Below are 24,345 nucleotides of genomic sequence, written 5' to 3'. Positions count from 1 at the left end.
GTTATATGAGTTTAATGTCAATGATCTATTGCTTCGTGAATGAGTGTTTAGATTTTCTCGAATTGTATTGAAAGTAGCATGTTTCACGTGTGATGTAGTTTTAGAAAATCCCATTGAAAATTTAAAACAAGAATGTTATCTATAAAATTTAAATAGTTAATTAGGCTGCAATTTGAAAAAATTGTAGACTTATAAATTCCCAGTCATCCATCCATCTTTCCTTAATTTCAAAAGTGGAGTTAGATGGATGAAAGCCAAGACTAGATATGGAAAGATTAGGTGCCTATTAACTATATATCAACTTTCAATGCAAACCAGAAGTCATATTATTTCAATTCAAAAATTTTTGCCTGTAAGGAGTTGGATGACTTAGTATGTACTGTACCTGCATGACTGTTGCTAACAGATGTACAGGGTATGATGATGTACAGGGATGAGAGACTACTAATTTGAGGCAGAGAGCATATATTTTAAATTAAAAAGTTATTAAAAATATGATTAAAAATTGCAGCTCGGCATTGTGACAATGTCACAATAAATAATTGCTCATTTACATTTAAAAATAAAATCATTATCATATCTATACATGAAATGCCCTTAAATTTTTTGTAGTTTTGTAGGTTTCAGATGTGCTGACATATCAAGTGTTTATTCAAGTATATATATTTAAATACATTAATTAACACATGGGTCAGATTTACAACGATGAACGTCGACAAGTGGCAGAGAAATTTGCCAATTTTTTTACTCAAAGCTAAAAAAGCATTAGCTGAATTTATAGCCAGTTGCCAGCATAACTTTTTGGCACCAAAATGGACACTGAACTATCCAAATTGGCACAAAGTAGCTAAATATGGCAGTGCAAGGCCACATTCAGTAACACAGAACACTAAGAATTTTGTTCTAAGCATTATTGAATGATTATTCTTTTTCAGATAGCTAGGAAAAATGGTGGACAAAGTTAAAATTATGATTGTCTCTCTAGTCATTAAAATATTAACTTTTTTATCTTCAAAACTGAACTTATTTAATCTGGCACAAGCAACCATTACAGTTGTTAAGTGTAAAATTTTTCAAACCAAAACCAAAGAGAGGTGGAGTGACATTACTAAGCACACAGTAAGTCTTCTAAAAGTAGTCTGAGTAAACAAGTAAGAATTCCTACAGTGGGAGGAGTCAGAATTACAAAGAATATCATCCAACATTGTGGCAAAGCCTAAGTCAGAATTCTGCATTACAAAACACTGCCCTGGTCTTTAGGAAGAAATGATGCCTGGGGCTATTGGTGATCAGAAATGTGAAAAATCTCCCCAAATGCCAAAATGGGGTGTTTGTCATAAGTTTCTTTATATGCTTTTAACTGATAAGTCTTTAAAACCAGTCATCTATGTAGGATGATTCAACAGTTAAAAGAAATTAGAGAAATTTCTGAAAATGCCTAACTTACATCACAAAAAGGTGTTGGGACACCTCTCTACCTTGATTTTTCAAGATACAAAGTATCATATACATGCAAAAATACAGGGATTTGTCTAGTTCCATAAAGATGTGGAAATGTCCAGGAAATAGGGTGTCTAAATTGACAGATTTTATTTACTGTATTTATTCTTAACTTTTGGATGAGTGTAAACAGTGTCTATCTGTTTGAGTAAGCTGTCATAAGCTTCTTATAATCTATAACTTTAAGAGTCTATTTTAAAAATTATATTTAAATTAATTTATGAAATTGTTATTAGTATTTAAATTATCAACACTTGAATTAAAGATGATAGAAATTGCAATTTACTTCTTGTTCTAGAGCAGGGATGGGCAACCTTTTTCTATCTAAGTGCCACATTTCAAAACTTTTGAACTGACGTGGGCCACACACAAGAGAAAAGAGGGGAGAAATGTCTGTAAATCAGAATTCTTTATTCATATATAATTATAAATTAGCATAGATATAATTAATATAGCTTCTGGCACTGATGTAAATATAATATATTGGAAATATTTGGTTAAATATTAGTCACTGCTAGTTTTAAATTAGATTCAATGTGTTTGTTAGCCAGTTTCTTGTTTTAATTTTTACTAAATTCATTGCAGAAAAATTATTCACATACATAAGTTGTAGAAAATAACATTTGAATTTTTGCTGCATACTTCCTTAAGCTGGGAAATTTATATATATATTAATATTTTATGTGATGCGGGCCGCAAAAAATAATACTGCAGGCCACGTGTGGCCCAAGGGCCACAGATTGCCCATCCCTGTTCTAGAGAATTTTCAAAATATGAGATGTTAAAACACTGTCTTCAACTTTTTTTTTGTAAAAAAATATTGTTGACATTTTGAAAAAAATTATCTTTTTTTAACAGTAAAAAGAAGAAAAATGAAATTTTTAAATTTGACAGATTTCAAATATTTTATTTCTAAATTATTTTTTAGAAATAAAGTATTTTGGTATTTGTAAATATTTGAAAGATTTCTCAAAATATTATATTTAAACAGTAAAAATGAAAAGCTATTTTATAATGAATCTCTATATTTAGATTAAATGATTTTATATATTTGATAAAATCAAGATTTAAGATTTGAAAACAGTTATTTTGGTTATTTTAAATATTAATTGATTTTTAATAGGAACTTTATGGATGGACAATGGATGAGATAGTAAAAAAAGTAGGATTAAAGAACAATTGTAAGTTTTATTAAAATATAGCTTGGTTGTAATTATTAATTGATGATTATTTATATCATTGTCTGTGGTAATAATTACTATAAGGACTACATTAATGTATGGGCATACCTCTTCTTAAAGTCTCATTTCTTTGCTTATTACTAATATTTTTATTCTATATCTGTATCTTCTGTAATGCTTTTAAAAAGGCTGAAGGCTTCAAAAGTGCTTAAAATGTCCCTGCACCAGCCAAAGAAAATATTTGTAATATCCATGAGTTCATTCCAATCGTAATTGAGTTAATGATATTGAAAAAATAGCATTTTGTTGATTTTGAGCTGTAAATTCAACAACAACCTTCTTGAGTAAGAAAATTGCCAAATATAAAACATTTGTATACTTCTTGAATATAAAACAGTTAATAAGCATTAATTATGTTTATATGTGATCTTCATATAACTGAAAGGATTATATGGTATTTAGATAATAATTGTCTACAATAACTTACTTTCCTTCTTTATGACCATTATTATTTTTAATATTTTCATTAAATTTGCAGTTGCAATTTGTATGGTATTGTATTTAATTCTCATGAGAAATACAATACTATACCCATACAAACAAAATGTATATTGTAGAGATAAGATTATGTTTGTAGACATTCTATTTATATCTATGATATTTTAAAAATGTGATGTCATGGAGCTTTATCCCGATTAGCCAGTTTTGGTTTGCTGGCTCAATATCTGTTGAAAGTCAGATCAGACAAATTGGTCTGTTGGGCCATGGGTGACTGTTGTTGCCACAATAACTGTCAAAGCCAGAAAGTCTGGCAGTGCTAGTTGTTAGTCCACCTATTGAATCTTACATAAGAGAAGATATAAGCAATAGAAAGATAAGTAAGATAGGTATAACAATAACATTAGTTTTTGAATGTTAGATTATTTACAAATTTTTAATAATACAGGCAAAGAGGAAAATTTTGAGATTTTAGAAGTTTGTTAATATTTATAATTTGAAACTACACTTGTTAATAAATACTAGTGAAACTTTATAAATTATTGCTAATGTTGCAGGTACCTTTTGTGGAGTGTTTCGGAGACAGGCTCTTGATAGAGGAGCAGCTTCAATAGGAGTTGATAAAATAGTTACAGGTAAGATCTTCTATAGTCTTTGATAAAGCTGATCTTTAAATTGGCTTTATTAAACATTTTAGATGCATTTGTAAGACAAAAGCACTTATATTAAGACATCAGAGTATATTATGAGAAAAGTTTCAAATAGAATTTGATTGTTCTAATTTCTTTTAATATTACACAAATTTATTTTTGTATTTCAGATTTAATCTAAGTTAAATGGCTTTTCTCATGTAATTTTTTATTTTATTTTGTAAAATAATTGTATTTGAGTCTGATATATAATATCAGATAGCAAATATAAAAAAATGTTTACCAGTAATATAAGCATATATTAAAGATATTATAAATGGAATTAATAAATAAAAAATTTTTATTTTAGGACATAATGCTGATGATACTGCTGAAACAATATTAATGAATGGTAAGAATTAGTAGAAATAATAAAAGTTTTTAGGTATGGAATAATAATAATCTGATTTTTACATTAATGAATGGAGTATATTTTTTGCAAAGAATAACTAAGAATTATTTTATATATAGCATTTTTCATTAAAGTTCAGCATCATATACACACATGTATACAATGGTGTCTCTTACTTCAGACTTCATTTGTTTCAGGAGGTTCTTCAAACTCTGAATTGTTCAAAGTTTGAAGCAATTTTTCCCATAAGAAATAATGGAAAGTGAATTAATTTATTCTCTGATCTTGAACAATACATTTTGATAAACTTAAATTTGCAAATACTTATTACTTAGTGTAAAAATAACACATTTAAATGTCCTAATATAAATTAAAACATGAAAATAATAAATAAAATACTTAAGTATTGCATAACAAACTGAAAATTGCATATACTGGTTTCACACCATTAACTTCAACATCTTAAAGATGGTCACCATATCTGCCACACATGTACCATTTAAATAATTGTGATGAAAATCACAATCATTGATATTTCCTTCCTCTTAGACAGTTGCTTCTTCACCCTTCTCAGATGTCATAGTAAATAAGTAAAGATTATATCAGATCAAACAAAGTTTTTGCATATTTTTAACAACTGTCCTTACTTAACATAGCTTTAATTATAACATTTGTGAAATTTAACACATTACTGCTAATGTGTTTGATTGTATTCTTTGTTTAGAAGGTTATTTTAAACTTTTCACTTCACATTTTGTTTGAATAAAATTGAATCAAAATGTCTTCAGATAAAATGCATATCTGGCATGCTACTCTTTATGAATTTTGGAAAGGATATAATGCCATACAAACAATAAAAAAAGTTTGTAATGTGTATGGGGAAGATGCTCCTAAATATACAAATATGGTTTATAGATTCCATTCAGAAAATTTTGAACTAATGTACGGAGTATTCAAAAGATGTCAACAAAGAAAAATTGCAGGAAGAAATTGTTAAAAAATTGACAATAAACAACATATATAACCAAACATACCAAAAATGAAGTGAAAAAAGCACTGAAAACATGAGTCTAATGCAAGAGTTAGAGATGATTTGCATTTATGGTTCAAGCACATTTTTTCAGTGCATGCACAATTCGAACTCTGAAGTGTTCAAAGTTAGAGTCATTCAAAGAATGAGGTACCACCAATGTATATATATACAGATCAGATAAACTCAGATCCTTCAGAATGACATGCCTACATCTGTATGATTTTAGCCATTCAACCATTGTGAGACAAGGGTTAAATTCCAAATTAGATTCTAAAATTTTTATGGATGGTTTGTTCTAGATTTGTTGGACACCATTCTCATTACTTGGTCATACTACTATGAGACTACCTGAACTCATAATGAATATGTTGAAAAAATCCTCTTGGTGCTAATGATATAAAAAAAAAAGTCATTTCCATCTTTAGGCACAGGTTTAAAAACATTAATATTGATAGTGTCTAAAGTTAATAATGTGTTTCCAGATTTTTCATTTCTATTAGCATCATGTTTTATCATTCAATATGCTCAATATTATAATATATGATGTATTATAATGAGCATTACCAGTGAGTATAACTGCCTATTTGTTTTGATTTTTTCCTTAATGTTTTTAAATAATTTTTATTTTGTGAAATTTTTTCTTAAGCAGACTTTTATTTATAAACAATAATTAAAATTAGTTTTAATTAAACTAAAGTATTAGTCAATTGCTGATGTGTCTTTTCTCTGTCCCATTTTGACAAAAAAAAAAATTGCTAACATTTTTGCAAGGCAGAGAACATAACTTTGAAGCCTCTCAACAATGCTACAGGAAAACTAGATTTAGCATATTTTCCATAAAATTGGCAACTTTGATATTATTGGCTAATTCTGATATAATACAGCTAAATAAGCTGTATTAAAGCTGCTTTACCAAACAATGTGCCAAAAGGATTTGTTGAATTTATTCAACTTAGATTTTTTTTTTTAACTTTTCACACTGTGGGCACTAAGATGGCCTGTTTTTGCAAGCCCATTATGGGTTCGGCCAGGCCCACAATGAGGTGGCCGGGTGGTGAGGGATGGGTTCTGACATATCTGAACAGACCACCCCCTGAAAAATTCTTGGGGATTATTTGACCTGTCTGATTTGATTCCGGGTTCCCAGAGCAGTAGGCTGCCACCTCGACTGCTCAGCCGTCTGGCTAATAAGATTCAATTTATGTTGGTCAGCATCTTCTGAGTTTGACCAATTTGATTTAAGGAGGGTCAATATTGAGATATATAAAATTTTGTTTGACTTCAGGAGTAGAAAAATATATTATGTAGGATATTTGCTGGGACTGACAATTCAGTTTGACTTAATGAGGAATTTGAGATTAGAGTTTTACTGTATTTAACTTTAAAAATATACAGATACTTTATTCAAGATGTTATTAATACAAAAACGATTAAATTATGATGCATTACTTTACTGTATATGTATATTATCTTTTTCAGTTTTAAGAGGTGATATTGCAAGATTTCAAAGATGTACTAATATAATTACTGTAAGTGGAATTGATAGTTAAAATTTAAATTTTTATTTCAGATTTCAAGTAAATAATAGTCCAAATAATTTTTAAAATGCTATGGATAAATTAGATTAAACTTTAATCTGTTTTTAGTTATCAAAAATTATTATTCAACTCTTCATAAAGTGCTTACAACAAATTTCTCTCAATCATTAATTTTTTAAAAGGCTTAGGACAGTTTATAAATATTTATGTTTTTTAGAATATGTTGTAATAAATGCAGGGTGTGGTAGCAGAGTAAAGTAAAAAGGGAACAGCTTGATTGGAACACAGAGTTTAATCTAAGCTGTATAGAGTACACATACCAAAAACAAAAGTAGATAAGGTACAAAGTACAAGAATCTTCTTATATAAACAAAGGTCTAGATGTCACCTGGAATGTTCCTAGGAGAGTGTCACGATACTCTCACTAACAGAATATATTTAGAATCCATCAAAGTCATCTCATTTGTAAAACAAAGTGATAAGTTACTTATGATAGAATCTGTGTATTCTAAAAACATTTAATAAATATTTATAAACTCTACTAACTTAAAAAGTTAAAGGCTAATAAGAAAATTTTCTTAGAAATAAGGATGAATAGATTTTTAAATACCTATAAACAAAGTACATTTACTAACTTGTATAATAAACACACAAAAAAAGTCAGTACTATATAGAAAATATGATTTACAACATATTAAAGAATTGTATTTTTGTATGTTATGTTTTAAGTAAAAAGAAAACTCGTGACTCAGTATTATACAAAAATTTCAATGTTTCAAATTGTTATTTAAATCTTTAAAAAAATTCATATGCAAAAATTAATTATTAGACAGCAGTAAGATGGAGATAATTTTTTATATAGCTCAACAGTTAATTGACAACCTTAGAGTTGTTAAAATTTTATATTTGAACAAATGTTTTTGAGTGTGTAAATGCATATCTTCAGGTTTCAAGGATCAAACTAATACTAATATGAATTTCAAATTGTAAAATACATAACATGGCATTTACAAAAAATATATATATAGTTAAATAATATCAAAAAATTTTTAAAAATATTAAAATTAGTTTAAAAATTACAACCAACAATAATCAAATAAAAGTATATAATAAATGGTAAAGAATACAATGAGGATCTTCACTGTTTTGTAGGTGGGTTTAAGCTATTAAAAGATTCAACTATAGCATAACGTAGGAACCCAGTAACTTAGTTTATTGCCTGTCACAATGATAAAAGACCATATTCCTGAGGTCCAAAAATCAGGTATCTATAATATACCCATGTTTCATCCCAATTTTGGAGTTTTGTCATATATTGGTTAAATCTCAAAACACTTAGCTACAAGATTGAAGGAGCACAGCTTAGACATTGACACTAATAAGTGTGCTACAGCTCTAACAGCTTTTGGGTCTGTACCAATAAATATTGTAAGATGGGATGAAGCCAAGATTCTTAAGAAGGTTCCTGATTCACTCAGGACTAGAGTTGCCAAAGTGCTGCAAATTTATAAGCAAGTTGTTACATTGGATGCATTTATAGAAAGGATGCTGATACACTCCATCCAGCCTGGAAGTTTCTCCTTTAATTTGACTTACCATTTATTATATACTTTTATTATTGTTGGTTGTAATTTTTAAATTACTTTTAATATTTAAAAAGATATTTTCATGTTATTTCATGTGTATATTTTGTAAATGTCATGTTATGTATTCTAGAATTTGAAATTTCTATTAGTTTGATCCTAAGAATCTGAAGTTGGCCATTTACACACACGAAAACATTTGTTCGAATATAAAGTTTTAACTACTCTAAGGTTCTCTCTTTGTAGTTTATTTAATGAATCAGTTATTTATTACTTTTAGTTTATTAAGATTTTTGTTTGAATTATAAGTATGGTACATTAATGAATTAATTAAATCTGTAGACTATTTTTATATCATAAATACTTTTAAAATAAATAAAAATTTCATATTGAGTGTATTATATTCATTTTGAAAAAATAAACAAAAAGAAAGATTCTTTAAAAATCACCTATGATACTCAATGTACTTAAATTTTATTCATATATAATTTGTATCATCAAAAGAAGTGCATATGTTCCAAATATGGTATACATTGGTAGAACTGCTTTATTTGTGGATGTGTACCAAAGATGAACTCAAAAATTTAGCCAAGCTAAGTAACAATGAATTTTACTGTGCTGATGTACAGTACCACTGGTGAACAACAATTGATATGAAAGACACATATGCTTCATCTGTGGTGTGCAACATTACAAATATGTTAATTATATATTATATACAGATGATTAAAAAAAAAATATATATATATATACAGCACTGAAGTATAGAATTTTATATAATAATAATAATAATAATAGAACATTTATATCAGTTATAAAACTAAAGATTTGTAGTAAAAATTGTATATTGGTCACATTTAATTTTATAGTTTGCATTAATGCTTTACATTTAATGTAAAGTAATATGGTGATTATTGTAATGAATATTAATAACATAACATATAATATAGTGATATATTGTGTGCTTTTTATAGGGGAGTGAAGGATCTATTCCAAGGGCAAAACCCTTCAAGTACACTTATGAAAAAGAAATTGTAATGTAAGTAATTTAATGTTTTGTTTTTAATTATATCTTTTGAATTTTAAAATTTTTCAGTTTTTAGAAATTACTGGAAAAATGAGGAAATATTTCTATAATAGAAATTTTCATCATTATCAATAATAATAATTTTATTATTATGAAGAAAATCAATCAATCAATAAATCAATTAATTTACAATAAAATTAATAAAAATGTTTCTAATTGTCAAATACAAATATTTTATTACATTGATGATTTGATATAAAATTAAGATTTTTATTCAGAATTAAAATAGAAACAAATTTTAACTGTGAAAGTATAAAAAGATCAGAAAGAACCTTGAACAGTACTTAATTGAATCAATAAAATTAAGTTTTATAAATAACTAATCTATCGTTAATTTCCCATTATTCATTCTATGTTTAAAACAAGAACTTTCAATCCTTTTAAAGGATTATCTTCTAATTTTGCAAACATTATAAATTATACAAATGTATTATATGATAGTTATTGAATGAATTTACCAGAACTCTTACTTCAGTTTTAGATTTTGAATATTATGCAAGCTTTTGAATAATTAATTAACAATTAATCAATGTTTATATATGACTATATTTAAAGTAATTAAACTTGTTTCTCTAATTTTTTGTATAAGTTTTATACCTAACTTTAGCCTAATCTAAAGCTAGTCTCAATAAAGAAAGCAAGTTAACTTGTTTTCTTACCTTGAAAATTATTCTTTCTCTATTTCAAATTAAAAAATTAACATTGTTTGAAGCTTAGTTCTCAAATATTTATATGTAAATATAAGTTTTTTTGTATATAAAATGTATCAATTTCTAAACAAATATTACTGTAGTGTTTTAATTGTTAATTTGCATATTTAATTTCATTATTGGTTAAATAAAAATTAAAGTTTCAGTTATGTTAATTAAAATTGAAATTCACAAATCAACAGATTTATTAAAATGATTTTCAAAATTTTATATCAATGATTTACAAAACAATTGAATTTGATAATTTAATACAAATAAGTTATGACATTTTATTATTAATATAAAAATAATTAATATTCTATGTTTGTTATTGAAAAACTATTGTTAAGAATGTTAAGTTTTTTTTTTCTTTTAGATAATTTAGCAATTTAAAATTATTGAATAATTGATTTTCTTTAAAACTAACTTATTGAACACCTTTGGAGTAGTCTTTTAGTTATTTCATTGTAAAAAGATAATAGTCACAAGTTTGGTCTCGTAAAATTTTTTCTGAAAATTTATATTCAGGTAGCTAAATTTTATCAAATAATTAGTGAGACCTTAGGAATTATTTACTATAATGCCTGAATGTAACTTTAAATTTGTTAAGATCGTAGGGATGTAAAGATCTCTAATCATGTAATCCTTGTTTAATCTCACACAAAGAACTACAAGTTGGGTGGTTATAATGGTCTGAACTGGACTCTGGTCACATCCTACTTGTTTGACTGCCCTGAACAAAAGTCCTCCCTGAATCTCATGCCCACACATAGGTGTAACCTGATCAGACCACTGGTTGTTAGGTTTTCTGTTGTGATAAATGCAGGGTAGACAGTGGAGTAAAGTGAAAAAGCAACTGCTCGGTTAGAACACAGAGTTTAATCTAACAAGTAAGCTGTATATACTACACATACCAAAACGAGGGGAGATAAGGTATAAAGTACAAGAACGCAGTTGTATAAACAAAAGTCTATACATCCACTGGAATGTCCCTAGGAGAGTGTCATGATACTCTCACCAACACTTCCCCTCATTCCAGTGGGTTCTTACTAAATTACAGACCAAGGTGTAATAATAAATGTGGTCTTGATACATGACTTATAAGATTGACTTCATATTTAAAAGTCTTAGTCCATTAGCATGTTTCGGGTAGTGTAAGCCTTTTGTTAAAAGATCGGCGGGCATCCTTGACGGAGATTTCGGTGTTGAATGCCATTTCCTGGATGACAGAAGCAAATTCACTTGTATTACTCCTTTGTTGGACATTTTCTCGGTTCAGTTCCTCATTCTGTAAATGTGGTCCTTCAGTTTGGTGTTGCGAAATCGAATTTGTCATCGTCATGTTAAAACTTTTGCGAGGTCTACCTTTTAAGCCAGTTTTGAGTAGGCGCGGGCAACCTGGACCCCTCCTTAATTCGCTATCCCTGGAGATTATATTTCCATCATCGTCTTGTTGGATAGTGTGACGGATGTTCTCTTCTCCTTGTTCAATGGCTAGGGATGGAGGTTTAGTTAACTCAGTGATTACTTTGTGGCGATGAGTTTTGTTTTCTTGTGATGAATATTCTCTTGAGATGAATTCCTCAAAGTCATTATTCGAGGTTTTCAGCTCAAGGAACCTAACATCTCGAGTCGCAACTACCTTCTTCCGAGTTGGCATCCAAATTCGATAGGCTTTGGATTGTTCAGAATATCCAATGAATATGCCTTCTTCAGAGCGAGGATCAAATTTACCGATAGTTGGGTCCTTATTGAGTACAAAAGTGGGACTACCAAAGGTTCGAAAGTGAGAAATTTTGCAATCCCTCCCATTCACAATTCTATAGGGTGTATCATTGTCTAAGGCTCTAGAAGGACAGTGGTTCAGGATAAAGTTTGCAGTGTGGACAGCTTCGGCCCAAAAAGAGGCCTTGAGTCCTGACTGAATTAGCATGCATCGTGCCATCTCGACTAATGTTCGATTCTTTCTTTCAGCCACTCCGTTTTGTTGTGGAGTATGGGGGACGGTTAAGCGTCGCTTTATTCCACATTCTATCAAATATTCGTCAAATTCTTTGTTACAATATTCAGTTCCGTTGTCGGATTGAAGACATTTGATTTTCTTGCTGAACTGTGTCTCTAGAAGGTTCTTTACTTGTTTAAAGACGTTCAGCATATCACTTCTGTTGCGAAGGAAATGTACTTCACATCATCTAGATCGGTCATCTATGAAGACAGCAAAATATCTGGCGCCTGACATAGATTGAATTCGAGTCGGACCGCAGATATCAGTGTGTACTATTTCAAGTATATTGGTAGTTCGTTGGTTGTCTGCTGAGGAAAATGGATTTTGCACCATTTTTGCTCTGAGGCATGTCTCACACGGGGATAAACGATAACCGGATGGGATTCGAATTCCAAGACGACACAATATCATCCTTAGGCTCTTTTGATTAAGATGACCTAGGCGTTCATGCCAATCCATTAGGATGGACTTAGGTTGAGCGATGGCAGCAACTGGATTCCATTTACGAATATGGTAGAGTTTGTTCACTCGGTCAGCAGTAGCAACAACGTTGTCGTTTTGGTCCATGATAAATGCAACTTGTTTGCGGAATGAAACTTCATAGCCTTTATCACAAATCTTACTTACAGACATGAGATTTGTTCGAAGGTCTGGAACCAGAAGAGTGTCGGATAAGTTAAATACTCGTCCTGCTGATTTGTCGTCAAGTGCTAGTTGCACTGAGCCTATTCCTTCAATCGGTGCAGTGTTTTCTTTGCTGTCTAGGTTCAACATTCGTCCGTCGGGTTTGATTTCTGTAAAATCATCTCTATTGGCACACATGTGGGAAGATGCACCACTGTCGAGACACCATTTATCCCTTTTGGTTGATCTTGAATCAGTTGTCTCACCATGAAAGCATTCTTCGGTGGCTTTACCTGCACGCTCACTACTTTTGGGTTTGTAACGGCAGTCAGAAGACCTGTGATTTCGACGACCGCAGTATTTGTATTTCGAACCACTTGGATTTGTTTTCTCAAATCTGAATGGAGTTTTGCCTTTTGGATTCCTACGACCATCTTTGTTTTTGAAGTTCTTCTTTTCAGCATACATGGCATTCGGTACTGCGCTGGTATTCTTGCCTTTTCGAGATTCGTGCTCCTCGAGGATTTTCACCTTAAGGGCATTTGGATTTGGCAGATTGTCGCGTGATTCGATTGCACGAAAGTTTTCATAGGATGGCGGAAGGCTATATAACAACATTATAGCGAGGAGGTCATCGTTGATGTCAACATTTAAATCTCGAAGCTTATCCACAGCATCAAAAAATTTGTTTAGGTGGTCTCTGGCGTCATCAGGCTCATCCATCTTATGTAGTATGAGCTGTTTGAGGAGTGTGGCCTTGCACGCGGGACCTTTAGATTGGTAAATAGATTCCAATTTGTGCCAAATTTCCAATGCAGTTTTACATTCCTTGACTTGTTTTAGTTCGCTGGAACTGATTGTGAGAATTAAATCGGCTTGGGCTTTGGAATCGTCTTCGTCCCATGTGCCTGCCTTTTCCTCATCATCGATGGGTCTTGGGTAGGTCCCATTCACGTATTTCCACATTCCCTTTTTAAGTAAAATAGCCTTCGCTTGAATTTTCCACATATCGTAGTTATCTTTCTTTAAAGGCTCGATTTTGATCGTGGTCATCATTATTAAATTTAGTTGTTAATGATCAAATGATAAAAAACCACGACTATTATAATTCGAAAATCGACATATCGTTTCAAAGTCTGTGGGTACGGTGTCTATATATATATCAGTAATTTCCCACCAAAATCAGTTCCGTATAAATCCGTTGCCGCGTTTTTGTTCACTAGCTTGACCTGAAGTTGACTTCTCGATACTTGGCGTGGAACTTTATAAAAAAAGGATTCATACCTTTGTTCTCTGTTGGTTCTCTGAGTTTCGTAACAATTGGATTCGTGGAGCATGAGAAATAGTCCAAACAAAATTCACTACTTGTTGCAGTTTTGTCAATTACACTTCTTCCTTGGGAATTTTCTTTTTATTCTTTTCAGAAAGCTACTCCTGGGCCCATAACCTATTGTGATAAATGCAGGGTGTGACAGTGGAGTAAAGTGAAAAAGCAACTGCTCGGTTAGAACACAGAGTTTAATCTAACAAGTAAAAGTCTAACAAAAGTCTATACATCCACTGGAATGTCCCTAGGAGAGTGTCATGATACTCTCACCAACATTTTCACACTTGCAAAAACAATCGACCCAACACCTCTTCTTTTAAGAAGGAAAAAAGACTGACCAAATTGGCAGTTTGTGCAGTATAATAGTTCTTTCGAGAAGGGTTGATTTGAAGCTGTTAGATTGGGATCCGAGTGTAGCTGATTGACATGGAGGCTGATGCTAAATTCTTGGGCGGTGTTTCTTTGATGGTGAATGGTCTCTCGAACAGCAGGGATTCGTTGTTCTGCTGGCCAGTCTTTCAACCTGATGCTTAAATTTTGGAGTTGAAGTGGGATGGGGAAGGCTTCTGCAAGAACTACAAGTTTGGTTGTTATAATGATCTGGTCACGTCCTACTTGTTCGACTGACCCGAATAAAAGACATTTTCACGCATGCAAAAACAACCACTCCAACAAAATTGAACAAAAATTATTATAATAAAAAGTGAGAAAATTTTAATTTTTAATGCTAACTTTATAATATTTTTTTATAAGTTGATGAACTTTGTATAGATATGTCAAAATAGAATGTAATTTGAAACCTGCATATTCAATGAAAAAGTTTTGACTTATACATTCTATTTATTTTAATATATCGTTAAACTTTAAAATTTTTAAATTAAATAATATTGTGCATTCATGTAGTTATTGATAATTATTTATTGAATTATATAACATAAAAGATATCTTTTTGCTTAATTTTTAGGTATGCTTATTTTAAGAAACTTGATTATTTTTCAACAGAATGCATATATTCTCCAAATGCTTACAGGTAATTAATTATACATAATAGTTTTCTTTTAAGTTAGAAAAGTAAATATAAATTTATATAAACGTGCAGTGGAATATAATTGATGTGAGATTCATCTTTCATAATATTATTAAGACTACTTTATAACATGCCCTTTAGATGGATAAATAACATAATTGATAATAACTTTTGAAATTTTTTCTTTCAAATTCAAATTTTTTGTTGTCAACTTGGAGTACTGTAAAAAAAAGAATCATATATGAATCATGACTCAGTATACATTTGATGAACTGTAATGATGATGATGATAATTTCAGAAACCACAAAAATTTTTTCTTATATTCCAATATCAGATTACAAAACAGTGTAGAGGTACCAAACTATTTATCTTTCAAAAAATTTCAGTCCATGTATTTTAAGCCAATCTGACTCCTTTTTTATGCTGTATGAAGGTGCTGGAGTATTTGAACACTTCACTTTTTATTGTTTGTTTGGAAATTTTGCTTTCCTTACCCTTATTATTCAAATTTTGATTTTGATTTCAGGAAATTGGAAATTGATCACTTAGTAATAAATTTATTTAAAAATGAAAGATAGGAAAACTGCTAGAAGTCAGAAACATAACATTAAATGTAATAACTTTCCTACAAAAAGTAGTTTTCTAAATACTATAGCATCAGCATATATGTTAAAGACAAACTAGAGGGACCAGCTTATTACATTCAGACTAAGTACCTGGATATTCAATATCTGCAAGTATCTTGTAATACAACTATTCAATAAAATTATTGCAAGAATTTTAATGTAATATATTTGTATGAATTTTTATTATTGTCATTTTGCAAGACAAGAACAGCAAAATGAGTAACCAGTTATCAAAAATTCAAATTATATTTCTGAAAATTCAACTAGTTGTATACCAGTTTTTAGTATTTTTCAGCATTTCACATCCTTTGGCAATATCTCAATCAATCGCTTTGATTCTGGTTACAAAAATATTTGCCACTAAAGTTAAACTTGTTGGAATGCCAGTGTGATTTGCATAAAAGAAAAAATATAGTAGAAGTGTCATATTTTCTGATGCAATATTCACTCTAGGTTTTGCTTTTTTTGTCAGCAATTCACTCTTTATGCAAACTAAGATAATATGTAAGCATAATCACATTTCTGAAACATACACTTTTCAGGAATGCATTCAGTTTCTGCATAAATTATATAGTATTTATAAAATAATGTATATAATATTATTAAATTATAATGTATTTATAGAAAATTTTTATAATTAATTGACAAATTTGAAAATTTAAATGGAAGTGATGGAAATGTGTGTGTTAATTTTCAAAGAGCATGAAGCAAAAAGCAAATTGACTGATAAGATTAATTTTTTATATACTATTTACCTAGTGTATTATATATACATACATATCCAAGTTAGGATCATGAATTCTTTTCTTGCAATCAAGTAGATTCTATAAGCAATGAATAACTTTAAATAATGACAAAATTTATAGAAGTATATAAAAATATTTTTATGTTTATCCTTGACATATTTTGGATTATATCATCATCATTATATTAATTAATTAACTATTGATTAAGGAAGTTGCTTTTGAAGCATTAGTGCCATGACTTTTGTATGTAATTATTAAAAAACAATATTACTGTTTTGTATAAATTGTTGATATAAAGCTATCATATCATAGAATAACATTTATTGTTTTATAGAAATTAATAAATGATTGTGATTTATATGCAAAATATCATTGTTTTAGATTCTACTAGAACTATTAAAAATTTAGTACATTAGTGCTATACTTAAAATTCTGTGATTGGAAAAATTAGGTTTAAATTTGGTTACTATTGTAAATGATTGCAGTGAACATTGTAATCATTTTAATTTATATTTTTGCTAAATGCATAGATTTTCCTGGTTTTAATGTAATTTCAGTGTGGCTCAGCATAGTTTGCTAATTTTTTGAACAGAACATATAAAGTTTTACAATAGAAAGCTCATATATTTATTGATAGCAAATAAACAAACAATAATGTAAATTTATTATTATTTATTATTATAATAAGCACTTGAATTTGAATGTGTTTTGCTTAAAAAAATATACAAAAATCAAACAATAAAGTATTACATATTTAATTTTCACTTAAATGATAGGATAAACTTTTTATTATTCACTATTGTGAATGTTTTCTATCGAGTTGATTTCAATTTCCAATACTTAGTTATATGTTTTAAGTATGATTAAAGTATGATGATATGTTTAAGTATGATTAAAGTATGATTAGTTATATGTAAGTATGTTTAAAGTATGATGATGATTTAAATTTTGTTAGAAGGAATCAACTAGAAAAAACATTGACTGTCTCAAAAACGACTTTCTTTCAACCTTCAAAAGTTGCCTATAAAACTATTATTTATAGTTGTCTACGTGGACGTTATTTATTAATAGGACATTATACTGGTGTTTAAGGATTGGCACAGTAATGAGAGTTAATTCAGGAAAAATTTCTTTATTATATCACCTGTAGTAGCAATATCCGCACGGATATTGCTACTACAGGTGATATAATAAAGAAATTTTTCCTGAATTAACTCTCATTACTGTGCCAATCCTTAAACACCAGTATAATGTCCTATTAATAAATAACGTCCACGTAGACGACTATAAATAATAATAAATGTTAAGGACAGTAAAGCTTTTCTAATTGCCTATAAAACTGTTTTAGAAGAAATTTTTCCTAAGATTAATAATGAAGAATGTAGAAGCATTATTGCTATTAAATTAGATTTGTTATCTATATTTAAGCAGTCTACATTTCAACAAATTGCTAATTATAATTTTTTTAATTAGAGGTTTTGCAAGAGCATATATAAAAGATTTAGAATCAATAAGGCCAAGTAGCATCTTAGGTAAGATATATTCTGTTAAATTCTTATATAAATAAAAAAAAATTAATCTCAGTCATCATTTTATGTAATTATACATTGTGACATAGACTTTAAATTAGGATTATCAGAAATTATTCCTAGAGAATAGGTCTAGAAAAACTAACTGGTTTCATATTAATTTATCTTTCTTTATTTTGATCTTATGCATTTGAGAACAAATAAAGGAGCATAAAATGGAATAATTTTAGGATACAATCAAAATAAAAATTCATACTTACTTTTAATTTTTCAAAAGCTCTCTACATAAGACCATAAAAAAAATTGAAAAATTTTAAAGCTAAATGCTATATAAATTTATATTTAAAGATATAAAAAATATTATTTATTAAGTATCTTTAATGAACATAAGAATACGCGTAGTATTGAACTCTCAGTAAGGAAAAAGTTTGCTTGTTTCTAAATTATTTTTCATGTAGATAATGAAACAGTAGAAGTATATTGATGTTTATTTATAATAATAGATAAATAATTTGGTTATCTTTATGTTAAAATAGATATTATACATGCTGGTGAATGCTTGTCAGTTAAGGATACTGTGAAATTACCTAGTCAAGGTATAAAGTTTTGTTTTTTAATTAGTTTATTTTATTTTTTTGTTTAAAATTTTTTAAATAGTAAGCTATCCCAGTAAAGATTTTCTGTATTTTTTTAAAAATACTATACTTAAATACATTTATTGTTATGTTTATAATTAAATCTTTAATATAATATATGTCTGAGGTGTTTCTCACTCTACAGTAGAGTCCTGTACAATGCAGGGGGGATTCATTACGCATTATAGGAAATTGCGTTACCGAAACCTGCATTATCACACAATTTATAAAAGTTTAAACCTTGGCCTATAAGTTGAAAAAAACGTATACCTCTGATCGACAAAATTTGAGGGTTGTTGCTTGCTTCATTTGCGCGTTCTACAGGACTCTACTGTATTTACAAGTAAGCTAAAACAGTTTATGAGAAATGAGAAAACGTAACTTTTTAACTTCTCATTATATATTTAGTTTAATTCAGAATTTACAATACATTAATGCTTGAACTAAATTTTTACTAATTATTTTAACTACTGATTATATTAGCATTTTTCTAACATTAGCAGAGCAAGAGATAGTTTAATTAAAACAGTTGATATTACATGAAGTGACACCATAATTGGTATAAAAGGCAGTTGAACTAATTTTTTATGAACCATTTATGTTTTTTTTTCTTTAATATGTATTTTAACAATTATATTGTTATCAGAATATACAAGCATCAAGTCAATTTTTTTAAATATTTAAAAAACTGAATTATTTAAATAGTTCACTGTGGTTATGTTAAAACTATTTTCATTTGTATATATTTAAGTAAATATTTTAAATATATAAGCCAAACAAGTAACTAGCATTAAAGAGTGAAATTATACAATTAGATGATCCAGAGAATCCACAAACAAAGATATCTTGGTCAATAATACAAGAATATAAAATGCATAATTTTATGATATTTGTAAATTATATATGTATGTCTAGAAGCAAAGACTGGCTTGATCCTGGACAGCATAATTTGGTAACATACCTACTTCGTTTGGAAGAGTTATGGATTCTTATTGTTAAAAAAATTGTAAATATTTACATAAAAATTAAGATGTGTTCCTATTTATTTCAAATCCAAATTAATTAATTTGTCTGGAAAGGTTTTAAAGTTTTTTTCTGTATTGTATTTTAGTAATATACTGAATTCTGTATTATATAATATTTTAATTTAGGTATTTGTAAATGCTGTGGCTATATATCTAGTCAAGAGATATGCAAAGCTTGTGTTATGCTAGAAGGATTAAACAAAGGATTACCAAAGTATGTATTATAGAAATCATTATCTACTTGAATATTTTTTCTTGTTATAAAATTTTTAATGCTAAAACTATTATTTTATAAATTTATTAAAATAATAAAGATGACTACATAATATAATGCAGTATAATAATAATTATCACCTTAGCATTTTTCTTATGGCAGATATTAAGGAACTAAAAAAAGATAATTAGTGTTATAGTTTAACAAGTTTTATTCTTATTCTTACCTATTTGTTGATATAAAATTAGATATACTTGATACTTAAGATGAAAACATCTGTTACTGAACTTTTACTAGAAATTAATTAATAAATTAGGATATTTAATTTTGACATTACAAATTAAATATTTTAGCAACTGTTCTATGATGGTTGGATGGCCAAAGCAGTTAAATTAAGGTGCCAGACTGCTGATTTGGAAAACTCAGGATTGAATTTGAGTGGTCAAAAAAATTCAGGAATTTTTCATGGGTTGTTGGGTCTTCATCACACAGTTACCTTCACTGTGAACATGGCTAAACCCATGATGAATATGAAAAAGTCTCAGTGCCCACATGATGGAAAGAGTTAAAAACATATATATAAATATTGTTCTGTTTAAAAATTCACTGTATTGCTGATAACATAGTCATGATATTTTCAAAAATGTTTTAAATTCTTTATTGGTTTAGCTGCAAAACCTTACAGAAATTAATATAAAAAAAAGTCTAAATATATTGCTGTTCCAGATTATAGTAGGGAAGAAAAGAAATAGAATGCAAAGCAAAATTATATCTGTATTGTTGTTAAAACTTGCATATCAATTTCAACAAAGTGATATATTGAAAAATGCTTTTTATTTAAATGATAAATTGTGAAATTAAAGTTTTTTAGTGTAATGTACAACAGGTATTTTCCAAATAAATATTTTTGGTTAACTTCATTAGTCACTCATTCAAAATGATTAATTTTACTAGAATTTGAACTCCTTTTTTGAATTTGGAACTTGAGGATGGATAATTAAGCTGAAAATATTCATTTGTGTGAAAAATACTGCTGTTGATTAAAGATATAGTTTTACAGTTTTATTCTGTCCAGTTATTGCTTAAATTAATAAATTTGGTTTCCTAAAAATCAGGAATTCAGTTGGATAAACTCTGTCAGCTGAGTTTATCCAACCCAATTAAGCAGAGAAAAATTTCATTTAAATAATGTAAATAAATAGATTACAGTGCAATACGATTCTATGCTATAAAAAAATTATTTAAATAAATTACCAAATCTAACTTCTAGGTTTAATTTGGATTGTTGGCAATATATTATATTGATTACTTAAAAGTAAGAAAAAGAAAAATATTCAAATTACTATCAATTGATATTTAGTTAAATTGGTTTATATCTAGTAATAGATTATTTAGAAAGCTTCTAGGTTTTCACAATGTAACTTTTAAAATTTCAAATTAAGTTTATAGAAGTTGGATTATTAGGAATTTGGAAGGAAGTTCATTCCATGTGTTAAAAATAATTCAAAACTGCTGTACAAAGTAACAAACACATGCAATCAACCTTAAAAAAGCAGCAATAGTTTAATTACTAGAACGACTAAATATAAACTTGAAATCATGTTGCTTAATAAGCTTTAAGAATAATAAATGCAAAACATAAAAAGTTTATACCACATGATAATATAACAGATAAGTGAGATCATTTATAGACTAAGTTCTATTTATTCTGTGACATCCTAAACATATTTTTTCTGCTATTTGTATAGCTTGACATTTATTGGAATTGCTAGTAAGCTGTAATGGAGGAAGCACTAAAAGAATGTTCCATTTAAATGGAATTCTTTCAGGAATTAGTGTTTAGAAAACAAAGCTGAAACACGAAATAATATGCAAATGTAAACCTTGAGAGACCATGGTGCTCTATCTAATTGTCTTTCAGCCAGATGGTCAAAACGCATCATCATCATGGGTTCAGCTATGTCCACGAGATGGTCAGGTGGAAGGGATTGGACCCAACATACCTGGGAGAGGCAGATGATGAAAAATTGATGGATAAAAGACCTTCTTAGTGTCTACAGAAAAAGAGTTTTAAAAAAATCTATTAAAAAATGTTTGTAATTGAATCATCTTTATTTTTCATTGAATAATTCTTTTGATAGCTCTTGCTATTAACTATTAAAAGTATATTAACTTTAAAAACTATTTAATATGTAATTTTTAAAAATTTGTATTGACTGATTATTGATATTTCTATTTCTAGACTTGGAATTGGGAAAAGTAGCAAAGTAAAGAAAAAGGTAAATACTTCAAGTACATTACTATTATGACCAAATATCTAAAAGCTGGGTTTCTTCAGGATGAACCTGTTTATCTCAAATCTCGTGGAAACAAAAAAAATATTTGAGATAGACAGGTTTCAAGATATAGAACATCCTTGTATAAAGTTACGAATTAAAATTGCAATGCACAAGTGTATTATAAAATGTGCGGATTTAAAACACGATAAAAACAATTTTATAACCGAAGCGGAAATAAATTATAAGAAAAGTATTAAAAATAAAGAGTTCTGACAAAATGATAGTTAAATATCAAGGACAACATTCGTTCAATACAGTTAAATAGTAACCTTGACATTTGAACAACTTCTCACAGGGAAAGGAGTTTTTGTTTACATAGTAATAGAACACTTAGCGCATTGTTGTCATTTAGGGTGGGGAGTAGGTGGCAGCTCAGATGACACCCTGTTGCAAAAGTAATAAACTTTAACTGACCTTGACACACCATCTACCCCTCTCCAATTACTAAAAATAACAACTGGAGAGCAGTTGTTTAAACAGTAATAAAACACTTGGCATTTATTAAGTAACTTCTCCCCTCTACTCAGATTACTGCAAAAACAATAAACACTTAACAGTGGAAATTGACACAGGATCTATTCCTCTTCCATTACAAAGGAACCATGACAATCGGTGAAAGTTGAGATAATCTATTGGCAAGTGAGACCTGATTTGTTTATTTTAAAGCTGTATAGTCTCAAATTACAGGAAAATAAACATAAATAAAACATTATACAGAAAGAAAAGTATAAAAATAACAGATAAAATCATATTTCTGATGATCAATGGCGGAAAATTAACAATTTTAAAAGAAAAACGGCCGACGCTACACACGCAGTGTTAGGCAAGCGATGAGCAGTTAGTCTTGTCAACCTGCAGTGCGCTTGACTGCACGCTTAAGTCCCACCGGCTCGATTTCCTCACCCCTATTACGGCTCAAATCGGATCAGTCCACCTGAAATGCCTTTGCTAAGAGATAGAACGTCCTGGCGTAACATGTGATCAATTTCCAGAGCTGCGTAATAGATCGACTGATAGTCAAGCATTTTGGTCGGGACTGTACATACCTGTGATAGATATAAATAAAACATTTTTGACATGCCTTAACAGGACTAGGTTGTCAATAGTTTCTAATGCCTGACTTTCTTCAACAAATAAATCACAAGCCAAACTTGTGTTTTATTTGTTTAGCCCACCAGTTTGCCAAGTCAATAAAACCACTGAACACTGGTAACTGGTTGCAGGTTTGCACCTTGTGAACAGACTGATCAAGTGGAGTTTTCCAGGTTTTCTTCATTTTTGTAACATTTAAATGGAGGACAGTTTCCCATAGAAAGTCCTTCTGGGAGGCATTCCCCCTTGGCATATTACACATGTTGCATTGCTGTAAACAAATAAATAAAATGAAACTTGTAACCAATCAGAGAAAAACAGTATTAATTGCAACTATGTACTTTATTGCAAGAGATGTTTCTTAACTACAATTTATGCTGTCAAAATGTAGTCGCTGAACTTTGAATTTATAATCAACACTTCAATTCATAATTTGAGATACAGTATAGAAATTTTGGGAGAAAATTATTTGAGATAAACATAGAAAATGTATTGAATTTTGGCTGAAAATGCAGGAGAAAAAATAAATTTTGAGATAAATAGGTTTTCAAGATAAATATGTTTGAGATAGACAGGTTCAACCATATTTTAATTCAGGTTAGACTTTAACATTTGGAACTACATAATTATATAGCCCAAAGAATCTGGCTTTTAGATATTTGGTTCTTGTTGTTCACTTTTTAATTGATCATAATAATAGATACATATGAGCTGTTCACAGGCCAAATCAGGCCAAAATAACTCTCATAATTCTTTATTTATCTAAGAATTATTATAAAATATCAATATTTTCAGTTTGAATAATAATTTGTTTACAAATACATTAATTATTAATTAGGATCCATATAAAGAATATTTGATATAAAACATTTTTCATGACTTATCAACAGAATTCAAACACTTTTGACTTATTTTCATTGCAAAATCAAGTTCATTTACATACCACATTTTCAAAATCTAGATATAAACAATTTACAATATCTTAGTAACAATTTTGATATAATT

General features: G+C 28.8%; 1 protein-coding gene across 1 annotated transcript in view; it reads left to right on the top strand.

The window, feature by feature from the left end:
* The window catches only part of Ctu1 (Cytosolic thiouridylase subunit 1), a 35,474-nt gene that overhangs the window by 6,351 nt on the left and 4,778 nt on the right, over positions 1-24,345 (top strand). Inside the window, exons 5-14 of the mRNA XM_067262073.1 lie at positions 2,624-2,681; positions 3,737-3,814; positions 4,179-4,220; positions 6,733-6,782; positions 9,349-9,413; positions 15,071-15,136; positions 17,980-18,038; positions 18,572-18,631; positions 19,822-19,909; positions 22,152-22,188. Of these exons, the coding sequence (XP_067118174.1) occupies positions 2,624-2,681; positions 3,737-3,814; positions 4,179-4,220; positions 6,733-6,782; positions 9,349-9,413; positions 15,071-15,136; positions 17,980-18,038; positions 18,572-18,631; positions 19,822-19,909; positions 22,152-22,188 (603 nt within the window). The remainder of the gene's footprint in view (positions 1-2,623; positions 2,682-3,736; positions 3,815-4,178; positions 4,221-6,732; positions 6,783-9,348; positions 9,414-15,070; positions 15,137-17,979; positions 18,039-18,571; positions 18,632-19,821; positions 19,910-22,151; positions 22,189-24,345) is intronic.

The sequence above is a fragment of the Centruroides vittatus genome, unplaced genomic scaffold, assembly GCF_030686945.1.
Source record: "Centruroides vittatus isolate TY-2023 unplaced genomic scaffold, ASM3068694v2 contig_10, whole genome shotgun sequence".
NCBI lineage: Eukaryota > Metazoa > Arthropoda > Arachnida > Scorpiones > Buthidae > Centruroides > Centruroides vittatus.
Note: the sequence above shows the minus strand (reverse complement) of the source record. Positions and strands in the feature narration are given on the sequence as shown.